The sequence below is a fragment of the Chiloscyllium plagiosum genome, chromosome 3 (genome assembly GCF_004010195.1).
Source record: "Chiloscyllium plagiosum isolate BGI_BamShark_2017 chromosome 3, ASM401019v2, whole genome shotgun sequence".
Lineage (NCBI taxonomy): Eukaryota > Metazoa > Chordata > Chondrichthyes > Orectolobiformes > Hemiscylliidae > Chiloscyllium > Chiloscyllium plagiosum.
The window spans coordinates 113461824-113483957 of NC_057712.1; the positions used below are offsets into that span (position 1 = coordinate 113461824).

Genomic DNA, 22134 nt, shown 5'->3' on the forward strand with positions numbered 1-22134 from the left:
GGGACCGAGTGCGACAGGGACCGAGTGCGACAGGGACCGAGTGCGACAGTCACCGAGTGAGACAGGGACCGAGTGCGACAGTCACCGAGTGAGACAGTGACCGAGTGCCAAAGTGACCGAGTGAGACAGTGACTGAGTGCCACAGTGACCGAGTGAGACAGTGACCGAGTGCCACAGTGACCGAGTGCCATAGTGACCGAGTGAGACAATGACTGAGTGAGACAGTGACCGAGTGCCCTAGTGACCGAGTGAGACAGTGACCGAGTGAGACAGTGACCGAGTGAGACAGTGACCGAGTGCCACAGTGACCGAGTGCCATAGTGACCGAGTGAGACAATGACTGAGTGAGACAGTGACCGAGTGCCCTAGTGACCGAGTGAGACAGTGACCGAGTGAGACAGTGACCGAGTGAGACAGTGACCGAGTGCCACAGTGACCGAGTGAGACAGTGACCGAGTGCCAAAGTGACCGAGTGAGACAGTGACCGAGTGCCAAAGTGACCGAGTGAGACAGTGACCGAGTGCCAAAGTGACCGAGTGAGACAGTGACCGAGTGCCAAAGTGACCGAGTGAGACAGTGACCGAGTGCCACAGTGACCGAGTGCCATAGTGACCGAGTGAGACAATGACTGAGTGAGACAGTGACTGAGTGAGACAGTGACCGAGTGCCATAGTGACCGAGTGAGACAGTGACCGAGTGTGGCAGTGACCGAGTGAGACAATGACCGAGTGAGACAGTGACCGAGTGAGACAGTGTCCGAGTGAGACAGTGTCCGAGTGAGACAGTGACCGAGTGCCATAGTGACCGAGTGAGACAGTGACCGAGTGAGACAGTGACCGATTGCCATAGTGACCGAGTGAGACAGTGACCGAGTGCCACAGTGACCGACTGCCACAGTGACCGAGTGAGACAGTGACTGAGTGAGACAGTGACCGAGTGAGACAGTGACCGAGTGCCATAGTGACCGAGTGAGACAGTGACCGAGTGAGACAGTGACCGAGTGAGACAGTGACCGAGTGAGACAGTGACTGAGTGAGTAAGTTTGGGAATTTGGTTTAAAGTGGGATTTGGTGCAGACAGGAAAGAGTTGCTTTTAGTAAGGCTTATTGCAAAAAGTAACTGTGCTGAGTGGGGAGTCTGGTGAAGGGCAGGGAGGAGGCATATTTTATCTGACTCTTTTTCAGTAACTTGGTAAGAAATTGCTATTAGGGACTGTTTTTAAATTTCTGTCAATTGGAAATTTTTAAAGAAGTATCTATGGTTGTATTTAAAAGAAATGCCAGGAATAAGGAAAAGTCAGGGTCAATATAATAAAGTAATATATGTGATCCAAGGCAGAATAGAGTTAACATAAAGGTGAAATAAGATGCGGCAGCACAGCTCAGCGGCGTGGAATGTAATATGTAGGAATACATGGCGCCTCCTGGTGTTCGAGACAGCCACATGCTGCAGCTGTGGGTTTCAGAGCGTGAGTGGTGGCTGGAGTCACACCTTAAGGGCCTGGAGGCAGAGAAGGAATGGGCGACTGAGGTCAGCGCTGCAGGAACACCCTGGCTTCCTGTTCACAAGTCAGTTTTCCTTTTGGAAGCTGATGAGGGTATTAGTGCAGTCAGAGCCCCGTTTGTGGTTCCGTAAGCTGCCTGGCTACACCAGAGGAAAAAAGGATGGACAATGGTGACAGCAGATCCATTAGCTCGACCGACCTTTCTCTGGCCGTGAAGATGACTCCAGGATGGTACATTGTCTCCCTGGTGCAAGGATCAAGGACATCTCAGAGTGACTACAGGGCATTCTTCTGGGGAAGGGGGTAAACAGCCAGAAGTCATGGTCTCTGCTGGTACCAATGACTTGGGGAGGAAGGGGGATGTGGTCCTGCAATCAGAGTTTAGAAAAGAATAGAACAGTCTCTATTGTCATGTGCACTTGGCTCCAGAACTCACCTCCCGGACTCATCTCCCAGGCTGGCCCGGGCTCAGACTGTCCCACCGTGCTGGGCAGGGGGCCAAGGGATCTCAAAAATAGTCAAGAATTTTCAATCCCTCTCTGGCTTTAGGAAAGGTGCCAGAGGAGCTGAGGTCAGCCAATGTGGTAATATTAATCAAGACAGAAGTGATAATCCAGGAATCCACAGAGCAGACCTCGGTGATGGAGAAACTATTGGAAGCGATTCTGAGGGGCAGGACTAACCTGCATCTGGAGAGGCCGGGATTAATTAAGAACAGTCTGCATGGGTTTGCGAAGGGGAGGTCATGTCTGAGAAACTTGAATTTTTCAAAGAGGTGACCAGGTATGTCGATGAGGGGAATGTTTGTGTTATGGTCTACTTGGACCTCAGCAAGGCTTTTAGTAAGATTCCACATGGGTGACTGATAGCAAAGGGATGAGCCTATGGAATACAAAGGATGCAATGGAGTTTTACCAGGATGTCACCTTAAATGGACAGACTGGGGTTATTTTCCTTGGAGCAGAGGAGATTGAAGGGGACATGATTGAGATGTATAACATTATGTGGGGCACAGATAGGGTAGACAGGAAGAAATGTTTTCCCCTTGATGAGGGTCCAATGACCAAGCCCCACAGATTTAAGGTAAGGGGCAGGAGGTTCAGACATGTGAGGAAAAACACTCACCCAGAGGCTGATGGGAAATCTCACTGCCTGTCAGGGTGGTGGAGGCAGAACCCCTCAGGACATTGAAGAAGTATTTAGATGTGCACTTGGGCTGCCAAAACATACAAGGCGATTGGCCAAGTGCTGGGAAATGAGATTAGAATAGTTAGGTGGCTGTTTTTGACTAGCGTGGATGTGACCGATCAAAGGACCTTTTTCTGTGCTGTATATCTCTGTCTGTAGTTGCTGGGCTTGTCATAGAATCAATCAGCTTAACTGCGGTGGAAGGAAAGCTTCTAGAAATAATTATTCAGGATTGAATTAATAGTCACAAAAAGCTGGATTGATTCGGAAGAGTCAACACAAATTTCTAAATGGGAAATTATGTTTGACTAACTCGCTGGAATGTTTTGAAGAAAGGGACGATGAGGATGATGCAGTTAATCTGGGCTTCATGGATTTCCAGAAAGCATTTGATGCAGTGCTGCACACTGGACCTGAGAGGAAGGTTAGAGGTCACAGCATTAAAGGGACAGTAGCAACACTGATACAAAATTGGCTGAGTGATAGGAAACAGAGAGGAATGGTCAGTGGATATTTTTGGGGCTGAGGGAGGCTTTGTAGTGGGATTCCACGGGGGCAGGGAATTGGCACTAAGCCATGAAGCTCATTTGCAGAACTGATACAGACACAATGAACAAGTGGCCTCCTTCTGTGCCCTATGAATAATGGCCACCTTACTGATTCTTAACCATGTATTTTATTGAAAACGCTTCATGTTCTGTCACATTTGTACTACCTCAAACCATCCACACAGAATGGAACAGTTAAGGCAAACTGTCAACTAGAAATCTATAACTGCTGTTCAGATTTAAAAATTACAATAAGTACAATAGCGATGTTAAGAAGTTTTTCATTGACACCTTATGGTCCAGGTTAGCCACTGCAACTATTGAATGAAATCATATAATGCAACACTCGAATACTGTGGGAAATGAACTATATTTCAGTGGCGCAGTCTGTCACTAATTACAATCACATTTATTAATTAGTTCACTCAACAGCCACTTGCTCCCAGAATTAACTCTCGATGCTGTTCTGAGATTAAGTTCCCAATTGGACTCAAAATATTCTCAAAACTTAGGTGAGTACGCAATTTCTTCATAGTGTAATGTCTCGATTACATACAATTACTTACAATTTTGAAATATTTCAGAAATTTTGGAAACAAGATTGCAGAAAATACAAATCTCAGGTTCCCATGGAGGGAATCATGACAATACTGACTGGTACAGACAGGATTCAGAAACGTAGGGTACAGAGATAGGGAGGGTTGGAGTGACTGGGGGAGGTTACAGAGATAGGGAGGGTTGGAGTGACTGGGGGAGGTTATAGAGATAGGGAGGGTTGGAGTGACTAGGGGAGGTTAGAGAGATAGGGAGGGTCAGGTTCCTACTTTTCAAATTATCAGGACCAATCAATCATTCTTGTGGCCAGTGTTTTTTACCAGACTCTCTACTCCTTTTCTACCTACTGTATTCATCTAAAACTATAACTTTGTCCTGAACATCTAAAAAGGTGTCAGTTATTTTAACCTCCTAACCAGAGCGATGCATCTCCCGTCAATACCTTGAATAGTAAGATGGTGCTGTTTATATCGTCATTGTGCATCCCCACTGCCCTGGACCTGGAAGGAGAGTGTGCCCATTGCTGTTGCTTTTCCCTTGCCCAACCCTCTTTGCCACTGGCTGCCCCAATTCCCCATCACTCCCACTGGCTGCCCCAATGCCCCATCACTCCCACTGGCTGCCCCAATGCCCCATCACTCCCACTGGCTGCCCCACCTCATCATCCTCTTGCTGCAAATTTGAAAGCTATGTGCTGAAGACAGTTAGCCTTGTGGCTGAAGAGTGCAGGATGCAGGCTTAACATCAGAACCTGAACTCAACTGCTCCATGGCACAGGCACCTCCAACTTAGGTAACAGGTTTAGCCTCTATAATACAAGATTGTGGCCCTGCTGTCAATGATACACGCAGCAGCAGTTTCTGAGATCCATCGACAAGCTGTGAACAAATTTACCTATGAGTAATGACATCACAGGAACAATGACTGCATGGGCAGCTGTCATGGCAACAAGGACAACGATTCCAGAAATTAGGAAGTTGTTTTTGTTATTCATTTACAGGATGTGGGCGTGGCCGAATGAGCCAGCATTTCTTGTCCATCTCTAATTGCCGAGAGGACAATTGAGAGTAAGCCGCATTGCTGTGGGTCTGGAGTCACATGTAGGCTAGACCAGGTGAGGACGGCAGATTTCCTTCCCTCAAAAACATTAGTGAACCAGAGGGGGTTGTGACAATCAGCTGTGGTTACATGGTTGTAATCAGGTCAACTCTATTTCAGAATTTTTACTGAATTCAAATGTCACCATTAGCTGTGGTAGGATTTGAGCCCATGTCCCCTGAACATTGCCTGGGATTGAGGGAGGTGTCTGGATAACTAGTCCAATGACAGGGTTTTAATGCTGGCTTTTGGACCTCATCAATAATAGCTTAAATAATAAGCATGAAGCAGAGTGATACAGTAATTATAGCAATTAAATTTTAAATCAAAATATTTGAGACAAAAAATTTTTAACCATGATGTTAGCCACAATTAAACTTTCAATTTCGTGACAGCCTTAATGCTCAGCATTCAGTGTTGTTTTTTGTAGCTACACAATGTTTCCCGTGAGGCTTTTGGTGCCTATTTCTGTTGAGTAATCTTTCACCAGTTGGGCAGCTTCCTTCGCGGTTCCCCAATGGAGGGAAACTCCAGCCACCCCATGGCCGTAATTGTGCACCAAGTACACGTGACTCCCCTCACGTTCCAGTTTCTCCTTCTCCAGCCTCAGCACGGCTCTGACAGGCCTCAGACCGACTCCTTCGAATAATTTACCAGCGCGCTGGAGACTTGGTTCTAAAGCACAGCACGCCTTGAAAATGGCCTCGCTGTCCGATGGGTCGACTGACATCCGCCAATCATCTTTCTGCCTTGTTCCACCCAAAGTAACGCTGGAGATTCCTGGGTAAATGTAAGAGGTGCCGTCGCCTACATGGACAAAGTGTTTGAGCCAAGGGGCGTGAACTTTATGAATCTGGCCCCTTACAGGATAAACGTTCATGTCCCCAGTAAGGGCCCTGGCTCCAATACCTGAACAGTTCACAATGATCTCATACTTTCCGTGAAGTTCCCAGAAACCTGTGATCTTCCCCGTCTGTAACTGGCCGCCTGCATTCTTTAACCTGGAATTAACAGTTCGAACTTTATCAATACACGGTGCATACAGAGAGAATTCTATGGTTGACATTCATCAATAGGTTTATTGGATTAAGAAAGAGAGTACGGGTTTTTTCTCCCTCGCCTTTAAGATCTCTCTGGAATGGCATTGTCAGTCATGTGACAGAGTCACTTAGCTATTTCCTCACCAAAACCTTTCTTCCTCCACCCAGTCGGCCCTTTGCAGTAACCGGTATTTTCCCAATCAATTCCCATTTCGGCTGCTCTTGTGACATCTGAATAGACATGACTAAGGGGGACTAGTAACAGGAAGTGAAGTCATGGTAAGCCCAAGTGCAGCTAAACATGACCAAAAGCATCATGACAGATCCTCCAGATGGGAGTAAAATGAATCAGTTGTCCGATGATGAAACACATGAACATGCATCACTGGAGACAGGAAAATAAGGAGCAAGTGTCTCAGAAGCAAAGAATAGTGGAGGATGACAGAGACAGTGAGAGTGAGATAAAACAGAGCTGCAGAAAAAATCATAAAGCAAACCTGCTACTATCTGATTAGCTGGAGTACTGAGACAGTTAGACACTGTCATCAAGGAATAGCTTGGAACAATCTTGTCAGATTATTATGGAATTCAAAGAAATGTGTCGAGACCCACAGTTGTGGATAGCCAACGGAATCAGTAGCAATGAGACAACATCTCAACATTCAAATCCCAGAAAAACAATCTCAGGTGAAAACAAAGATCTAAAAATCACTTGACTGAACTTAGTCAAATTACCTTGAGTTCTCCTGTGCTATTTGTTCCCAAACCTGATTTTAACAAAAAGCTTAATTGGCTGATGTGGACATGGCTGGCTGGGTCACCATTTATTACCCATCCCTAATTACCCCAGAGAGCAGTTGACAGTCAAGCACATTGCTAAGAGTCTGGAGTCACATGTCGGTCAGATCAGGTAAGGACAGCAGATTTTCTCCCTGAGAAAAGACATTAGTGAACCAGATGGGGTTTTCTCCCTCAGCCATCTGCAACAGTTTTATGGTCAACATTAGACTCACAAATCCAGGGGTTTGTTGAATTCAAATTCCAACATCTGCCATGATGGGGTTTTAAACCCAGGACCTGAGACCATTACCGGTGTCTCTCAATAAATAGACAAGCAATAATATCACTAGGTCATTGTCTTCCCTCCTAGGTTCAGCACAGATTACAGAAAAGTAAATGCAGTGATGAAAACAGCTTTGTACCCAAAGCCTCAATTAGACAATTATAGCAAGAAGATTGGTAGTGTCTCACTGCTCACCAAGACTGATTTATTGGAGGGGCACTCCCTGGTCCCATTGATATCAGGAACTAAAGAGACTTGTAGCAAACAGAAAAATATTTGAGACATGCCTTTCGGGTTTAACAATGCTCCAGCTATATTCCCAACATGAATGAACCAATTTGTAACTAGTGTATATAATTGTGTGCTTGGATGACGTATAATATATAGGAATGCCTGGGAAGAATATATGAAAGAACTGGATGGTTTATTTAAATAGTCTCAGCTAACTGACCTGGTAATAAAACTTTGCCGAGGTGATTTGCAAAAACAAGGGTAACTTACCTGGGATCCATTGTAGGACAAGGGCAAGTAGTGCTAAGAACAACAAAAGAGATTGATAGAATTCTTTGTTCATAAGCTTAACCATGAAACCACATAGATCTTTGAAGATGTGTGGCTTCTTTCAAAGATTTGTGGTTAACCTCAGCACTGCTACTGTACCTTTAACAGATCTGTTATGAAAACAGGCAAAGACAATGAGTTCTGAGCTGTGTTTGAGAAGTTGAAAGCGATCCTGATGAATGAACTAACCATTTAACAACAGGAATTAATAGTGGCAACTTAGAAGTGGATCTGTTTCCATTACAAGATGATGAACTAAATGTGAAGGAGCCAGTAGGGTACATTTCCAAGAAACTCAATCACTATCAAAAGGAATACTCTCCAGTGGGAAACAAAACTTGGGTATTTTACTCGGTCTCGAATGTTTTGAAATTCACACCTGTCAAAATCAGAAAGAGAAACTAATTTACAATTACCACAATCCTTTGGCCTTTGTAGAGAAATCTAAAAGTCAAAATGCAAGACTATATCATCATTGTTAATTCAACTTTATAATATAAGAATTGTTCATAGCAGTGGAAAAGATAACAGCATTTCAGATGCACCATCAAGAATGTAATAATGCTGGAATAGTTTGGATATTTTAAAAAGGTAGCAATAAATTGGATAAATCTTGTATAAGGAATGAATGAAGGTTTTATTTTTACTTTGTTGTGGTAAGTGTCATATTTATATTGTAATGAAACACATCTAGAAATACTTAAGACATGTTAGAAGGATTTATGTGTACGGATTTTGAGAATTGGGAAATTTAAGGTTTGGATCAGAGTTTGCAGAGGATTTACCATGTGGCTTCTTAGCATTCAAGAATGAAAAGGTCAAAAAGAACTAGGGATGGTCGACTCTATATAAAAATCAAGTGATTTTGGAAGAATAGGCCTTTAAAAGAGAGATGCATGATTGTGTCATGATGTATAATTGACAGACACACAAATTGGGTTTTGGAGAGAGCCCTTGCTGAAGGGTGCCCAGCAACATCCTCTGAACTGAATTTGTTGTGTCTTTCAGTAAATTATATTTTATCAATTGGGAAATTACCTCCAAGCTAGAAATAGTAAATGCTGTCTCTTCACAAAAAGTGGCAGTTGGTAGAAAACTGGCAGAAATCAAACCCCACTACTCCATGATCTCTCCAAACCTCTCTCTCCATCAGGAAAACAACATTCCTTAAAAAAAAAGGAGTTAAAAAGCTAGCTTGAAAAAAAATGATAAAGTTTCACAAATCAGGACTTCTAACTGTCTCACATCTGAATCTGAACTCCAATCTGACGATCTTCCATCACTTTGATCTTGTCAACAGGAAAATGAAGGGATTGAGAGAAGTCAACACATTCTGCTCTTTCAGTCTGGACTCTTGACCAACAGGATGCTTTTCGCCTAATATTTTCAATCTCATAATGCTCTTCAGAGCTTTGCTATCTTGTCCTGTCTGTATATTCATGATGTGAAGGTGCTGGTGTTGGACTAGGGTGGACAAAGTTAAGAATCATGCAACACCAGGTTATAGTCCAACAGGTTTATTTGTAAGTGCAAGCGTGTACTTACAGATAAACCAGTTGGACTATAACCTGGTGTTGTGTGTTTTATTACTTTTTATATTCATGAGTAGTGTGTTAGGATTAAGAGGGATATGATTTAGGTCTGACTGGTACACAGTTTGCCAATTAATTGAAGGATAAGTTTGTTCTTAACAAGAGAGTTGTTCTTGAGTTTACTGAAGATTTAAAGTTCCTTTTGTTCTAGATGGCAGTAATAAAGAGAAACAAATGAAATATTGTGGTGTTAAAAGTAAGAAACTTATATAGGCAGCATGGTAGCTCAGTGGTTAGCACTGCTGCCTCACAGAGCTAGGGACCTGGGTTTGATTCCACCCTCGGGTGGCTGTGTGGAGTTTGCACAGTCTCCCCAAATCTGTGTGGGTTTCATCTGGGTGCTCCGGTTTCCTCCCACAGTCCAAAGATGTGCAGGTTAGGTGAATTGGCCATGCTAAATTGCTCATACCGTCTAGGCATGTGCAGGCTAGTTGGATTAGCCATGGGAAATGCAGAGATAAGATGGGTCTGAGTGGGATGGTCTTCGGAGGGTCAGTGTGGACTTGATGGGCTGAATGGTGTGCTTCCACACTATAGGAATTATATATTTATGGTGTGGCTCACGGAGTAGTGGCCTTGATTTCTCTTCCCATCAGATCCCTAACACCAATTTAACCCAGATTCCAAACTGCAGACTAGAACAAACTCGGCTTCAGGCAATTGAGTTGAAACCATTGAATAAATGTATTTGGCAAATGGTTGTAGCCAGCAAGTAATTGAGCAATGATGTTTCACATAAGCGTAAGATTGGAAATGAAAGCTCAGTGGAGATATACAAGTGAGAGACAAGTGGAGGTGAACAACAGGAAATGTACAATCTGGAAAACACCAGCACAAGAAATTAGGCTTACAAGTACATCTGGAGAAAAATCTCCATATTCGAAGAACTTTAAAAGTAACCATATTCTAGGAACAACGCTGCTGTTTCCGGTTTCCAAAGAACACAGCTGGACCAGTGACTGACCAACAACTGTTTGTTGAGAAATCACTTAGCTACGTAGAATATACATGTTTTCATCAAACTAGCACTGATAATTCAGAATAAAACTTTAAACCATTCAACTAGCTTTAAGCACAAATTAGATGTTATACCTCTTTGATAATGCTAACAATGGTCATGTAATCGATATTGATGTCATGTCCTGCTCAGCAGGAGTCTTTGACAAAGGGATGTGAATTATCCTCACGTTCCATCATTCTCAATCCAGCCTTCCTAATTTGACTGTACATTTTGGAGACTCACAAATGTGCTTTCATGTGTTTACTGACAGATGTTGCCAATGTTAATTGGATTATTAGTTCAACCACAAAATGAAACACCACTATGTATAGTTTCCAGTTCATGGTTCTTGGGATTTCTCAATCTGAAACACAAGCATGGGAGATTCACCTTGTGTTGCAGATAACCATAGTTTCATATGGTCAAAAACAAATATCAAAGTAAATGAAAAATCACACATAGATTTAAGGACAAGATGTATTTTACAACTTGCAGAGTTAGAAAGAACATCTGCAGCACTATATCATACCGTAAAGAATGCTGAAATCAATGTCATGCAACAAGTAATGAGAAAGTCCAATTAATTGGAGAAATCATCACAGCGATGACTTTACACAAATATCAGAGACACTATACATTTAATCTTCCAAAGAGGATTATCTGAAAGTTAAAGTTTTCAGTCTAGTTATGTTTAGCAAATGCAGCAATGTTGATGAATGTGTGTCCCACATTACATGCAGGTTTGCCTGTTTATTCATTGCAGCCTGTTTTCCCAGAACTCATATCCACCATCAAAACTCGACCAATGCAGTACAGCAAAAAGATAAACCCAAAAGAACTGTGAATGCTGGAAATCAGAAACAAACAGAAAAACACAGCAGGTCTGGCAGCATCTACGCACAGAAATCAGAGTTAACATTTCAGGTCCAGTGACCCCTCTTCACAGCTGCATACAGAAAGCAGGGCTTGCCCTAATATTACAATTATCACCATTACCAGATGCCTAAAAGCACTGTACAGTCAGTGAAGTGTGATGTCGGAAATGTGTTGCCAAATTGAACACATCAAACTCCCCTAAACAGTAATTTGGGAATAACAAGATAATCTGGCTTGTTTTTGCCTGAGGGATAATGTCAGCCTCCTTCTCTCCTTCGAGCAGCATGGTGTCTCAGTGGTGAGCACTGCTGCCTCACAGTACCAGGGACTCTGGTTCAATTCCAACCTCGGACAATGATCTGTGTGGAGTTTGCACATTCTCCCCGTGTCTGTGTGGGTTACCTCCAGGTGGCCTGGTTTCCTCCCACAGTCCAAAGATGTGCAGGTTAGCTGGATTGGCTGTGCTAAATTACCCATAGCATCCAGGGATGTATAGGCTAGGTGGATTAGCCATGGGAAACGCAGGACTAGAGTTTGGATGGGATGCTCTTTGGAAGTTCAATGATGGGCCAAATGCCCTGCTCCCACACTGTAGGGATTCTATGGATCAAAATAATGCCATGCAATCCCTTCTGTCCAGCATTAGCAGCAGGAAAGTCTGTGGTTTAACATCATATCTAAAAGACAGCAGTACTCCACTGGAGGACCAGCTTTGATTTTTGATTCCCAAATTCTGGAGTGGAGCCAGGACCTGGCTCCCTTCCGGCTCAGAGACAAGAATACAATCAACTGAACCTCAACAGGTACGGCAGAAAGGGACTTCCCATATTGGTGTCAAAAGCCTTACCGTTTCTCCAACCAAGGTAAGTAGGAGGTACATTCGCAAAGCAAGGTCGTGTACATCCAGCCAAATGTAGCCTGTGGAAACCTCTTCAGCTCTGAATTATTCATAGTCCGGAACGCCAGCACAGAGTCAGACCAGTACGGGATAGGCTCTATAGGAGCTTCTTTAAAGATCTCCCATCTAGAAAAGCATAGAAAGAAAACATTTAATTATTCAGAACAGCAACATAATATTTTATTTACCTTGACATTTCTAAATCTCTCGACCAATCTAAAACCAATCATTTCTGTTACTCATATGAGGCTACGTGTTTTGAGTGAAAATTTATCCGGTGACACATCTTGGGATATTTTACTAAGGTAAAGATAAGATATAGATGCAAGTTCGTGTCGTATTTGAAGCAGATTTTCCAAGTTTAAATGTGCCTTTTAATATCAACATTTGTGAAAATAAATATTTTAAATAGTCAACACTTCCCGTTGCCAGCACTTACTGGTCCATGAGATTATTGGAAGGCTTTTCTAAGAGAATCAGAGAATGGTTATGGCACATAGGACTGGCCATTTGGCCCACATTTTGTCTGTGCTGGCCCTCTGGAGGAGTAATTCAGTTTGTGGACCTTCCCTGTAATAAGTAAATTTTCCTTTTCAGGTAATGATCCAATTCTCTTTGAGATCTCAGTCGACCCTGTCCCCACCACACCCTCAGGCATTGCTCTGCCAATCCTAACCACTCACTGTGTAAAAAGGTTTCTCCTCCCTCTGACATTGTTTCTTTTGACAATTAATTTAAATCGGTGCCCTTTGGTCCTCAATTCTTCCATGAAATAGAGGTTGTCCTTTGTCTTTTCACATCTCAGTAACTGAAGTTCCTCGCCCCCGGAACCATTCTCACCTCTATCAGTAAAGCCCTGGTTTCTGTATACCTTATTTGTCACTCTCAAACTGTCCCATCATCTTCAACGATTTACATAGGGTCCCACTGCTCCTGCACCCTCTTCAGAACGGTACCCTTTGTTTTGTATTGTCTCTGCATTTGGTAGGAAGGTGGCAAAGTTAACAATGTTCACTGTTTTACAGAGCTTTACACTATATTAATGGTGTATGGAAGGAGTAGTGCCTCAGACAAGCTCACCATATGTATGAGAGCACACCGAGTGTGTGAGAGCATGTCTGGGTGCGATCGAAACTGCATGTGTGACAGCGCGCCATGTGCGTGTGAGAGCGCTGTGTGTGCACGTGAGCATGCATGCACAATTTTGTGTGCGCGCACGTGTGCATGTGTCTGGGGTGTGCATGTGTGTGCAGTCAAACCAGGTGCAGTTAACTGTGGAGTGCGTTACACACAGTAACTTTGCATCTACTCTGACAAATGAAGACTGATTCTGGGAAACTATCTGTGGGGTGACAGTCTTTTGAAGGTGGGTCAGCTCTATGTTGTGGAACATACAGAGCTGAACAAGTCGGGGAAGATATGATTCTGACCCTGGCAACCGACTGCATCTGGATCTCTCTCTCTCTCTGGGCTTCATCTCCACCTATCCACTCACTCCTGACCCCCAGCCCCAACCCTGTTATTAGCATAAATAACACCTTATCCCAGCTTATTCCAGTTTTGAAAAAGACTCACTGAACCCAAAATGTTAATGTTTTCTCTTCACAGATGCTGTGAGAAATTCTCCAGCATTTCCTGGTTTTGTTTCCTCCAGCACCATAAACTTATTTTGTCCCTGCATTCCAAAATTACTGAATAATTAGCAGGAAAGGGAGGGGAGGGATTAACTACAGTAACTATCACCCAATGGCCACAGGGATCCATGCTGGGGCTATAATTATTTACAATCAATAACAATGATGTGGGCGAAGAAAGTAAAAGACCAGGTCAAAGGTGAGTAACTCATCTCCTGGCTCCACAGCCCGTGTCTACAAGGCTCAAGACAGCACCTTCCAAACCACCTTCCATCACCATTCCTTCACTGTTGCTGGATCAAAATCCTGGAACTCCTTCCCTAACAGGGGTAAATGTAGGGGAATGGGTCTGGGTAGTTTGCTCTTCGGAGGATTGGTGTGGACTTGTTGGGCCAAAGGGCTTGTTTCCACACTGTAAGTAATCTAATCTAATCAAACAGCATTGTGGATGTACCTACAACACGTAGACTGCAGCTCAACATCACTTTCTCAAGGACAAATAGGGATAGGCAATAAATACTGGAACCACATCCTATGAATAAATTTTAATAAAAAGACTGACTCCAAGACACTAGTGTGTGGCTCTCTCTCTCTCTCTACTCTGTTTAAGACGTACATTGTTGAACAAAAAAGGCGAGTCACCAAGACCTGGTTCAGGTCTCTAAACCCCCAGACAACATAACAATGTGGGGAACCAGTTATGGAGTCGGTATAGTTCATTAACTGCCCAAAATATTTGCTAACACATAGCACGGCCAGAAGTGAGGGTACAATAGTCACCAACATTTTTTGTTCCAGATTTAATCACAGGAAGACTCCACAGGCATGAAGTAAGTCCTACCACTGATGCTGATTGCTCATGACTGTGGACAGGGGCCAGCTCAGGACTCTGTTTTGCAGCAAGAAGCTTCCATCCTTGAGACACAGGTCCCTGCCTGGATCACAGAGGTGCATACGATGTCAGAGTTCACCCTGACATCTCTTCTCACCCTCACACCATTAATTCACGCCATTATTCATTCTTCTGAACAACATGTACACAGATCCCTGAAAGTTGCCACCCAGATTGACAGGGTTGTTAAGGCAGCAAACAGTGTTTGGGCCTTTATTAATAGAGGGATTGAGTTCCGAACCAGGAGGTTATGCTTCAACTGTACAAAGCTCTGGTAGAGCCACACTTGGAGTATTGTGTACAGTTCTGGTCACCGCATTATAAGAAGGATGTGGAAGCTTTGGAAAGGGTGCAGAGGAGATTTACTAGGATATTGCCTGGTATAGAAGGAATGTCTTATGAGGAAAGGCTGAGGGTCTTGAGGCTGTTCTCGTTAGAGAGAAGAAGGTTGAGAGGTGACTTAATAGAGACATACAAGATAATCAGAGGGTTAGCTAGGGTGGACAGGGAGAGCCTTTTTCCAAGTATGGGGACGGCAAACACGAAGGGAGACAACTTTAAAGTGAGGGGAGATAGGTATAAGACAGATGTCAGAGGTAGTTTCTTTACTCAGAGAGTAGTAAGGGTATGGAATGCTTTGCCTGCATTGGTAGTAGATTCATCAAGTTTAAGTGCATTTAAGTCGTCATTGGACAGGCATATGGACATACAGGGAACAGTGTAGGTGGGATGGGCTTCAGATCAGTATGACAGGGCGGCGCAACATCGAGGGAGTAGTGCCTCAGACAAGCTCACCATATGTATGAGAGCACACCATATGTGTGAGAGCATGTCTGGGTGCGATTGAACCTGCATGTGTGACAGTGCGCCATGTATGTGTGAGAGCACTGTGTGTGCACATGAGCATGCATGCACAATTTTGTGCATGTGCGTGTGTGTGCGTCTGGGGTGTGCATATGTGTGCAGTCATCGAGAGCCGAAGGGCCTGTACTGCACTGTAATGTTCTATGTTCTATAACATTACAGCACAGTACAGATCTTGATGGAACCGCTCAGCTAATAAAGTAAGTTAGATACATAGAACTTAGAACATTACAGCGCAGTACAGGCCCTTTATGGAACTGCTTGGCTCATAAAGGACATTAGATTAATACAACCTAGACTTTGACAGCGCAATACATGCCCTTTTATGGAACCACTGCCTCACAGCGTCAGAGACCTGGGTTCAATTCCCGCCTCAGGCGACTGTGTGGAGTTTGCACATTCTCCCTGTGTCTGCGTGGGTTTCCTCCGGGTGCTCCAGTTTCCTCCCACAGTCCAAAAATGTGCAGGTTAGGTGAATTGGCTATGCTAAATTGGCCATAGTGTTAGGTGAAGGGGTAAATGTAGGGGAATGGATCTGGGTGGGTGCACTTCGGCGGGTCGGTGTGGACTTGTTGAGCCAAAGGGCCTGTTTCCACACTGCAAGTAATCTAATCTAACCTAATCTAATGAAACATTCTGGGGTCAAAGAATAACCTATATCTCTAGTAAAGGTAATTGTAACTTTATTGGTTCAGTGACAGGTTTACCAGTCCCCTTTATAATCGATGTGCGATCTTGGGAACCTACATGAACAATTTAAGTCTCTCCTGTTTGTACACCAACCTCAGAGCATTTTTTCTGATAGCTTGAGCTCAGGGATGTCCTTCAGGTAGGCTATCAGAACCCTGATGAAGGGCTTATGCCCAAAACATCAACTCCCTGCTCCTCGGATGCTGCCTGACTTGCTGTGCTTTTTCAGTGCCATACTTTTCAGCTCTGATTTCCAGCATCTACAGTCCTCACTTCCTTCAGAACCCTGGGTCTGACTAACTTCCATCACCATCCCAGCAACACATTCAGATTTGCATTTTGAACTGGACCTAATGTTGATTTTCACTTTGAATTTGTTTCCCAGTTTTTCAGCTTGACAACACTTCAAATTGGATTCCTAAAGTAAAAATGTTTCAGCTGTAAAACCCATGAATTGTAACATTAGATTTTCACAATAATAATCATCTTTCAGGTCCTGCATACCTTTCTGTGCAATTCATCTTCCTGCCTTACAGCTCTACCCTCAGACACAACGCTGCCTCCTCCAAGTAATCTCACATTAGATATAGGAAGTGCAGCTTTCTTTTCCTTTGCTCTGATACTAATACAGCTTCCGACATTGTTCCCCTCGGCCTGCCTAATCTTTCGTGTTCATCAATCTTTTGATTTCTTAATTTTTTTTCCTCATTCTATCCCTATGCTGCTGCTCTATACAAACTCAATTAGGACCTGCCTGTTTTGATTCCTGTCACTCACCAGCTCTATTTTGATGTTGCAATAAATTCTTGACATCCCCTTACAATGTGGTACCTAGCCCACATCTTCAATAAAGTATAGAGAGAGAGAGAAAGAGATAGAGAGAAAGAGATAGAGAGAAAGAGATAGAGAGAAACAGATAGAGAGAAACAGATAGAGAGAAACAGATAGAGAGAAACAGATAGAGAGAAACATAGAGAAAGAAAGCGAGAAAGAAAGAGAGTGCACTCTGATGTTGTTCCACTCATTAGTCTGGGGAGAATTGGCGGAGTATATATGGAAAAATGTGTTCTCACAGGCAGATGGGTCAGAAACCAGGCTACAAAGATTGAGAAAAATTGGCGAAAGATTCAGGGGAGGGAAAGAGAAAAGGCGGTTTTTTTTTCACAGCAAGTTATTATTACCTAGAATGCACTGCCTGAAAAATTGGTGGAAGCAGATCCAATTCAAACTTTCAGAAGATTACTGGATAGCTCAATAAAAGCTCAATCGAAACAGCAGGCAAACATGGACAGTGCCTGGGGGACCATCAACTCAGTGAGAGACTCTCTTTGAACAGCCCAAAAGTTGTTATGTTCGAGAGCAAGGAGTTGACCCTAAGTGTTGCAGACTGGCACATTCCAAGGTCCAGGACTACGTGCTGAGGGACATACTAGAGCTTGGGGCAGCTGCTGCCAAGACACAGTGGGGAAAGACCACTGTCTGAGTTGACCTGCTGAAGGCTAATCCTTTCAGTTATTGGACCCTCCTCGTGTTTCAATGCACTATATAAAATATAATCTCATATGTGTTAGAGGGGCTTTTGGTTCGTTGAAATAGTCAAACTCAAGTTTGACTTTGACTTTGTTTACTTGATATGCTACTGTACAAAACTGAACTGTATTGGTGACAATGTATACAAAGAGATTTTTTTATGAATAAAGTATATTGTTGAAATTAAAAAAGAACAGGTAAATAAAGGTAATTGAGAAGCTCTTAGAAAGAGCATGCAAAGCCACAGGACAGCCACAGGAGCTGCGTGCTGTAGGATTCTATGAAAATTTGGACAGATCTGGGTTTAATGTCTTAGCCAGAAGATGAAGACCCATCAAATGGTACTGATAGATCAGGGATGTGCAGAGTGCTAAATAGATAATGTCTTATTTTTTTTAAAAACACTTGCCATTTTAAGATACAATAAGAAATGAAATTTGTCTCCTTACCCAGACAGGAACTGCACACCTATTTCTGATGCCTCCTCTGACTGTGCGATTGAGAAGAGGTGAGCAAATGTATCATCAAACCAGCGTTTCTGACGTTCAATTGGTGTCTCTGATTTGAAACAGATAGGAGACGTGTAAAAATAAGCAGCAGTAAAAACCAAGACATTTTAAAATCACAAGCAGACATCCATATCCATTAATGCACAGAAAGGTAACAAAACTTAACTATCACCGACATAAGCTTTCCAAGGTGTTCACAAAAATATTCAAGTTATACAAATAGTCCCATTTTCCCAAACAATTTGAGTTTAGCTAAAATAAAGAGACAGGCTGCCGCTGCTGAAACTTCTTTTTTTAATTTGCACTCATCAGGACTGAATCAAGAATGCCAAATTTCAAAGGGAACACTAATCTATATGATATGAGAAAAAGTGTGTAGGCTGATTGGCAGGTGGACTTTGCTTGGTCATGGCATTGCCATGGAAACTGCTCCAAGGAACAGATAAGCCCCAAGGAGACAGAAAGGACTGCAGTTGCTGGAGTCAGAGGCAACAGATGTGAATTTGGAAGAGTACAGCGGGTCAGACATGATCCGAGGAATAGGAAAGTCTACGGGGCTCCCCTCCCCCTCCCCAGTCCTGACAAAGGGTTTCGGCCTGAAACGTTGACATTCCTGCTCCTCGGATGCTGTCAGACCTGCTGTGCTTTTCCAGTATCACATTTATTGTCTCAGCTTTCCCCCAAGTTTCTGTTTAATTAAAAAGCTGCGATGCCAAGACAGGGGAAAGGAGGGCAGGGCTGATGGTGTCACAGTGGTGGTAACAAAGGGAGCGTTACTGGTGGTGAAGGGGAGCATTCCCTTGGCCCTTTGCCCTCACCATTTGTTTCACTCACTCCTCCTCCCCCTTTGTCCACAGCCTAAATACCACCAATTTCCAGTTTCTTTCAGTTCTGAAGATGAGCTATATCTGACTTGATACATTAATTCTGTTTTTCTCTCCACAGATACCTCTAGACCTGCTGAGTTTCTCTAGCATTTTCAATTTTTATTCCAGAGTTCCACCATCTGTTGTGGAGGAGTTTTAGTTGTGATAAAGGAGGAGGAGAAAGTGAGGACTGCAGATGCTGGAGATGAGAGTCGACAAGTGTGGTGCTGGGGAAGCACAGCCGGTCAGGCAGCATCTGAGGGACAGGAGAATCGACATTTTGGGCATAAGCCTCTCATCAGGCCACATTCCTGACCCGCAGTGCTTTCCCATACCTTCTGACTTACTTGTGATAACCTCTATCATATGGCTCTTGCCCTCTGTAGCTTGTCCTGCCTTGCTGCTGAAATGCTCTTTCTTGCTTCTCCAAATTCGACTAATCCAATTCTCTCCTGGCTACGTTCTCATTTACTAACTAACTTCAGTTTATGTAATCTTCTACTGTCCACATCCTAACACACACTGAGATCCCTTCACTTGAACGCTTGCTGACCACAACAGCTCTTAGTTCCAGCAAGATTTCTCATTTTAACAGCCCAAACCTGGCTTCTAATCTATCTGTGGTCATATCCTCCCTGTCCCTGTAACTTCCTTTAGCTATAGAACCATCATACCTCTCAGTGCTCCAACTGCTCTGGCCTTTTATTGGAATTAGAGTGTATACTCTTGCTGCACCCTCTTCTCTTTAATATTATGCTGCCTGGAAACTAAGGTTAAAAATTCCTTCCCTAAACATCTTTCCTTCTTTGAGGTATTCTTTAAAACCTACCTCAGCACAAGTGGCCTCCTACACTGTAGCTCACTAGTTCATAGAATAATAGATTCCCTACAGTATGGAGACAGGCCATTCGGTCCATTGAGTCTATATGGACCCTTCGAAGAGCACACCACCCACACCACCCCATCCTACATTTGCCATGGCTGATCCATCTAATCTGCACATCCCTCGACATTCCAGGGCAATCGACCTAACCTGCACTTCTTCTGACTGTCGGAGGAAACTGGAGTAAACCCACGCAGACACGGGGAGAGCATGTAAACTCCACATAGTCAGTCCGCTGAGAGGGGAATTGAACCCGGGTCCCTGGCACTGTGAGGCAGTAGTGCTAACCACCAAGTCACTGTCAATTATATCGGGATTTTTTTCTTTTTTAACTGAAGATGATTTTCATGTGCAAGATGCTATTTGGTCTTTATCACGTGGTGGTATGGTGGAAGCCTGCTATTACATGTGACTACACCCCATATGCACTGCATTGCCTGAAAAGCACTTTCAGAAATGTGCTGGTCACTATATAAATGCAGGCTCTTAATCCCAAATTGTTGCAAGGTCATTTGGTTTATTCCAGGAATGTAACACATGGTCTGACTCTTGCTGCTGTTTCCTCGCCTTTAAATCAAACTAAATGTGGGGCGAGTTCATTCGCTGCCGACTCACCTCGGGAGAAGTGTGGGCTGAGGATTCCTGCAGCGACATCACTAGTTGTATAAGGGGAGAACTTCTCTGCGATCACAGTAACAGAGCAATCTGGAATAGACTCTGCTATGCACACAGCAGTAGACAGCCCCACTACACCGGCTCCAATCACAGCAACTCGCATCTTGTCCATGGTCTGAAAGCAGAAAGAAAGGGTTAGAAATAACATCCTTAATTAACCCCAACAACAAGATTTCCAACCCCAATAAAGCAGCTGCTGTCAAATTCTGCTTTGGGGCAATAAAGCCGATTGACAGATGTTGGGTATATGAATAGGAAGGGTTTGGAGGGATATGGGCTGGGTGCTGGCAGGTGGGACTAGATCGGGTTGGGATATCTGGTCTGCGTGGATGAGTTGGACCGAAGGGTCTGTTCCATGCTGTACATCTCTATGACTCTATGACTAAATGTGGTTTCTGCTGAGTAAGGTCAGAGCTCTGACTTTGCAGTAAAAACACTGTCTGCCTTTAGGTTAGTTACAGGGAGCTTTCTTAATTCACTCACAACATCTGGACATTGCTGGCAACAGCAACCTTTTTTTCCACACCACCTAATTTCCCTTGAGAAACCGATGGTGAGCTGATAGGGAGCTGGATAAGTGTTGATGAAGGGAGACTCCCATCACAGCTCTGCATGAAGAGAAGACACAGTCAGTAAGGAAGCAAGGTCAGAGTTGGAGGGAAGCTTCATGTGAGTGGGGCAGCAGCATAGTGAGTCCATTTGGGAATTTGGTGCTTTTAAAGAGATACTTTAAGTGCGGTTTAAGTAGAGTGCTGAGAGAGGGGGTGGGTTTTTAATGCTACACTTTTTTTTAAAGCACAGCCTCCAGCATTTGTTGTCCAATTCTACGCAACAAAAGGGGCAGATAAATCAGTCACGGGTTTTATTAGAAACTCAGTTTAAACAATATTGTAAGTGTTGCCTTGTCTGATCAGTATTGTAAAGCTTACTGGCAGTGCCGGTATTTAGGGAAGTCAAGGCTATTTTAATTATAAATTAGTTAATTGCTGATTCATTAGCACACGCACACACATCAGGGATGGTAGGGGAGTGAAGTACTGTCACGTGTCAGCTTTGGGATGCTTGCAGGAAGTGATGTAACTGCAGGAACTCAAAACTTGGTTTGTGTCAAGGTTCATCCCAAGCAGTTCCACGACGCAGGCTCGACGTTCTGTTCGCTGGGACACACACCAAGATAAACATCGACTGCACCTGGAGGAGAGAGACTCTCTTTGCTCCACCTAAAACTTGTTTGTCTTCCAGAACAAGGAGTTGACCCTTCTCGAGTGTTGCAGACCAGCACATTGCAATACCCAGGGCTACGCGCTGAGGGCAGCTGCCGCCAAGGCACAGTGGGGAAAGACCACTGTCCGAGGTCGACCTGATGAAGATAAATGGGGGTCCGTTCAGTTTTCTGACCCTCCCAATGCCTCAAAAATTTGTAAATATTATTACTGTACGTGTAAGACAGGTCTTTGGTATTTTGGATTAGTGGTGCTGGAAAAGCACCAGATCATGCAGCATCCGAGGAGCAGTAAAATCGATGTTTCGGGCAAAAGCCCTTCATCAGGAATACAGGCAGAGTGCCTGAAGGGTGGAGAGATAAATGAGAGGAGGGTGGGGAGAAAATAGCATAGAGTACAATAGGTGAATGGGGGTGGGGATGAAGGTGATAGGTCAGGGAGGAGG

The 22134-nt window shown here is 43.8% G+C and overlaps 1 protein-coding gene across 4 annotated transcripts in view; it reads right to left on the minus strand.

Moving 5' to 3' along the window:
• Positions 1-3349: 3349 nt before the first annotated feature.
• The window catches only part of ddo (D-aspartate oxidase), a 39960-nt gene continuing 21175 nt past the window's right edge, over positions 3350-22134 (minus strand). For all 4 annotated transcript variants that reach the window (XM_043687130.1, XM_043687129.1, XM_043687132.1 and 1 more), the window contains exons 2-5: positions 20407-20581; positions 17983-18091; positions 11873-12049; positions 3350-5894 (exon numbers count right to left, since the gene is read on the minus strand). In XM_043687130.1, coding sequence (XP_043543065.1) covers positions 5324-5894; positions 11873-12049; positions 17983-18091; positions 20407-20578 — 1029 coding nt within the window. In that variant the 5' untranslated portion in view covers positions 20579-20581 and the 3' untranslated portion in view covers positions 3350-5323. The remainder of the gene's footprint in view (positions 5895-11872; positions 12050-17982; positions 18092-20406; positions 20582-22134) is intronic.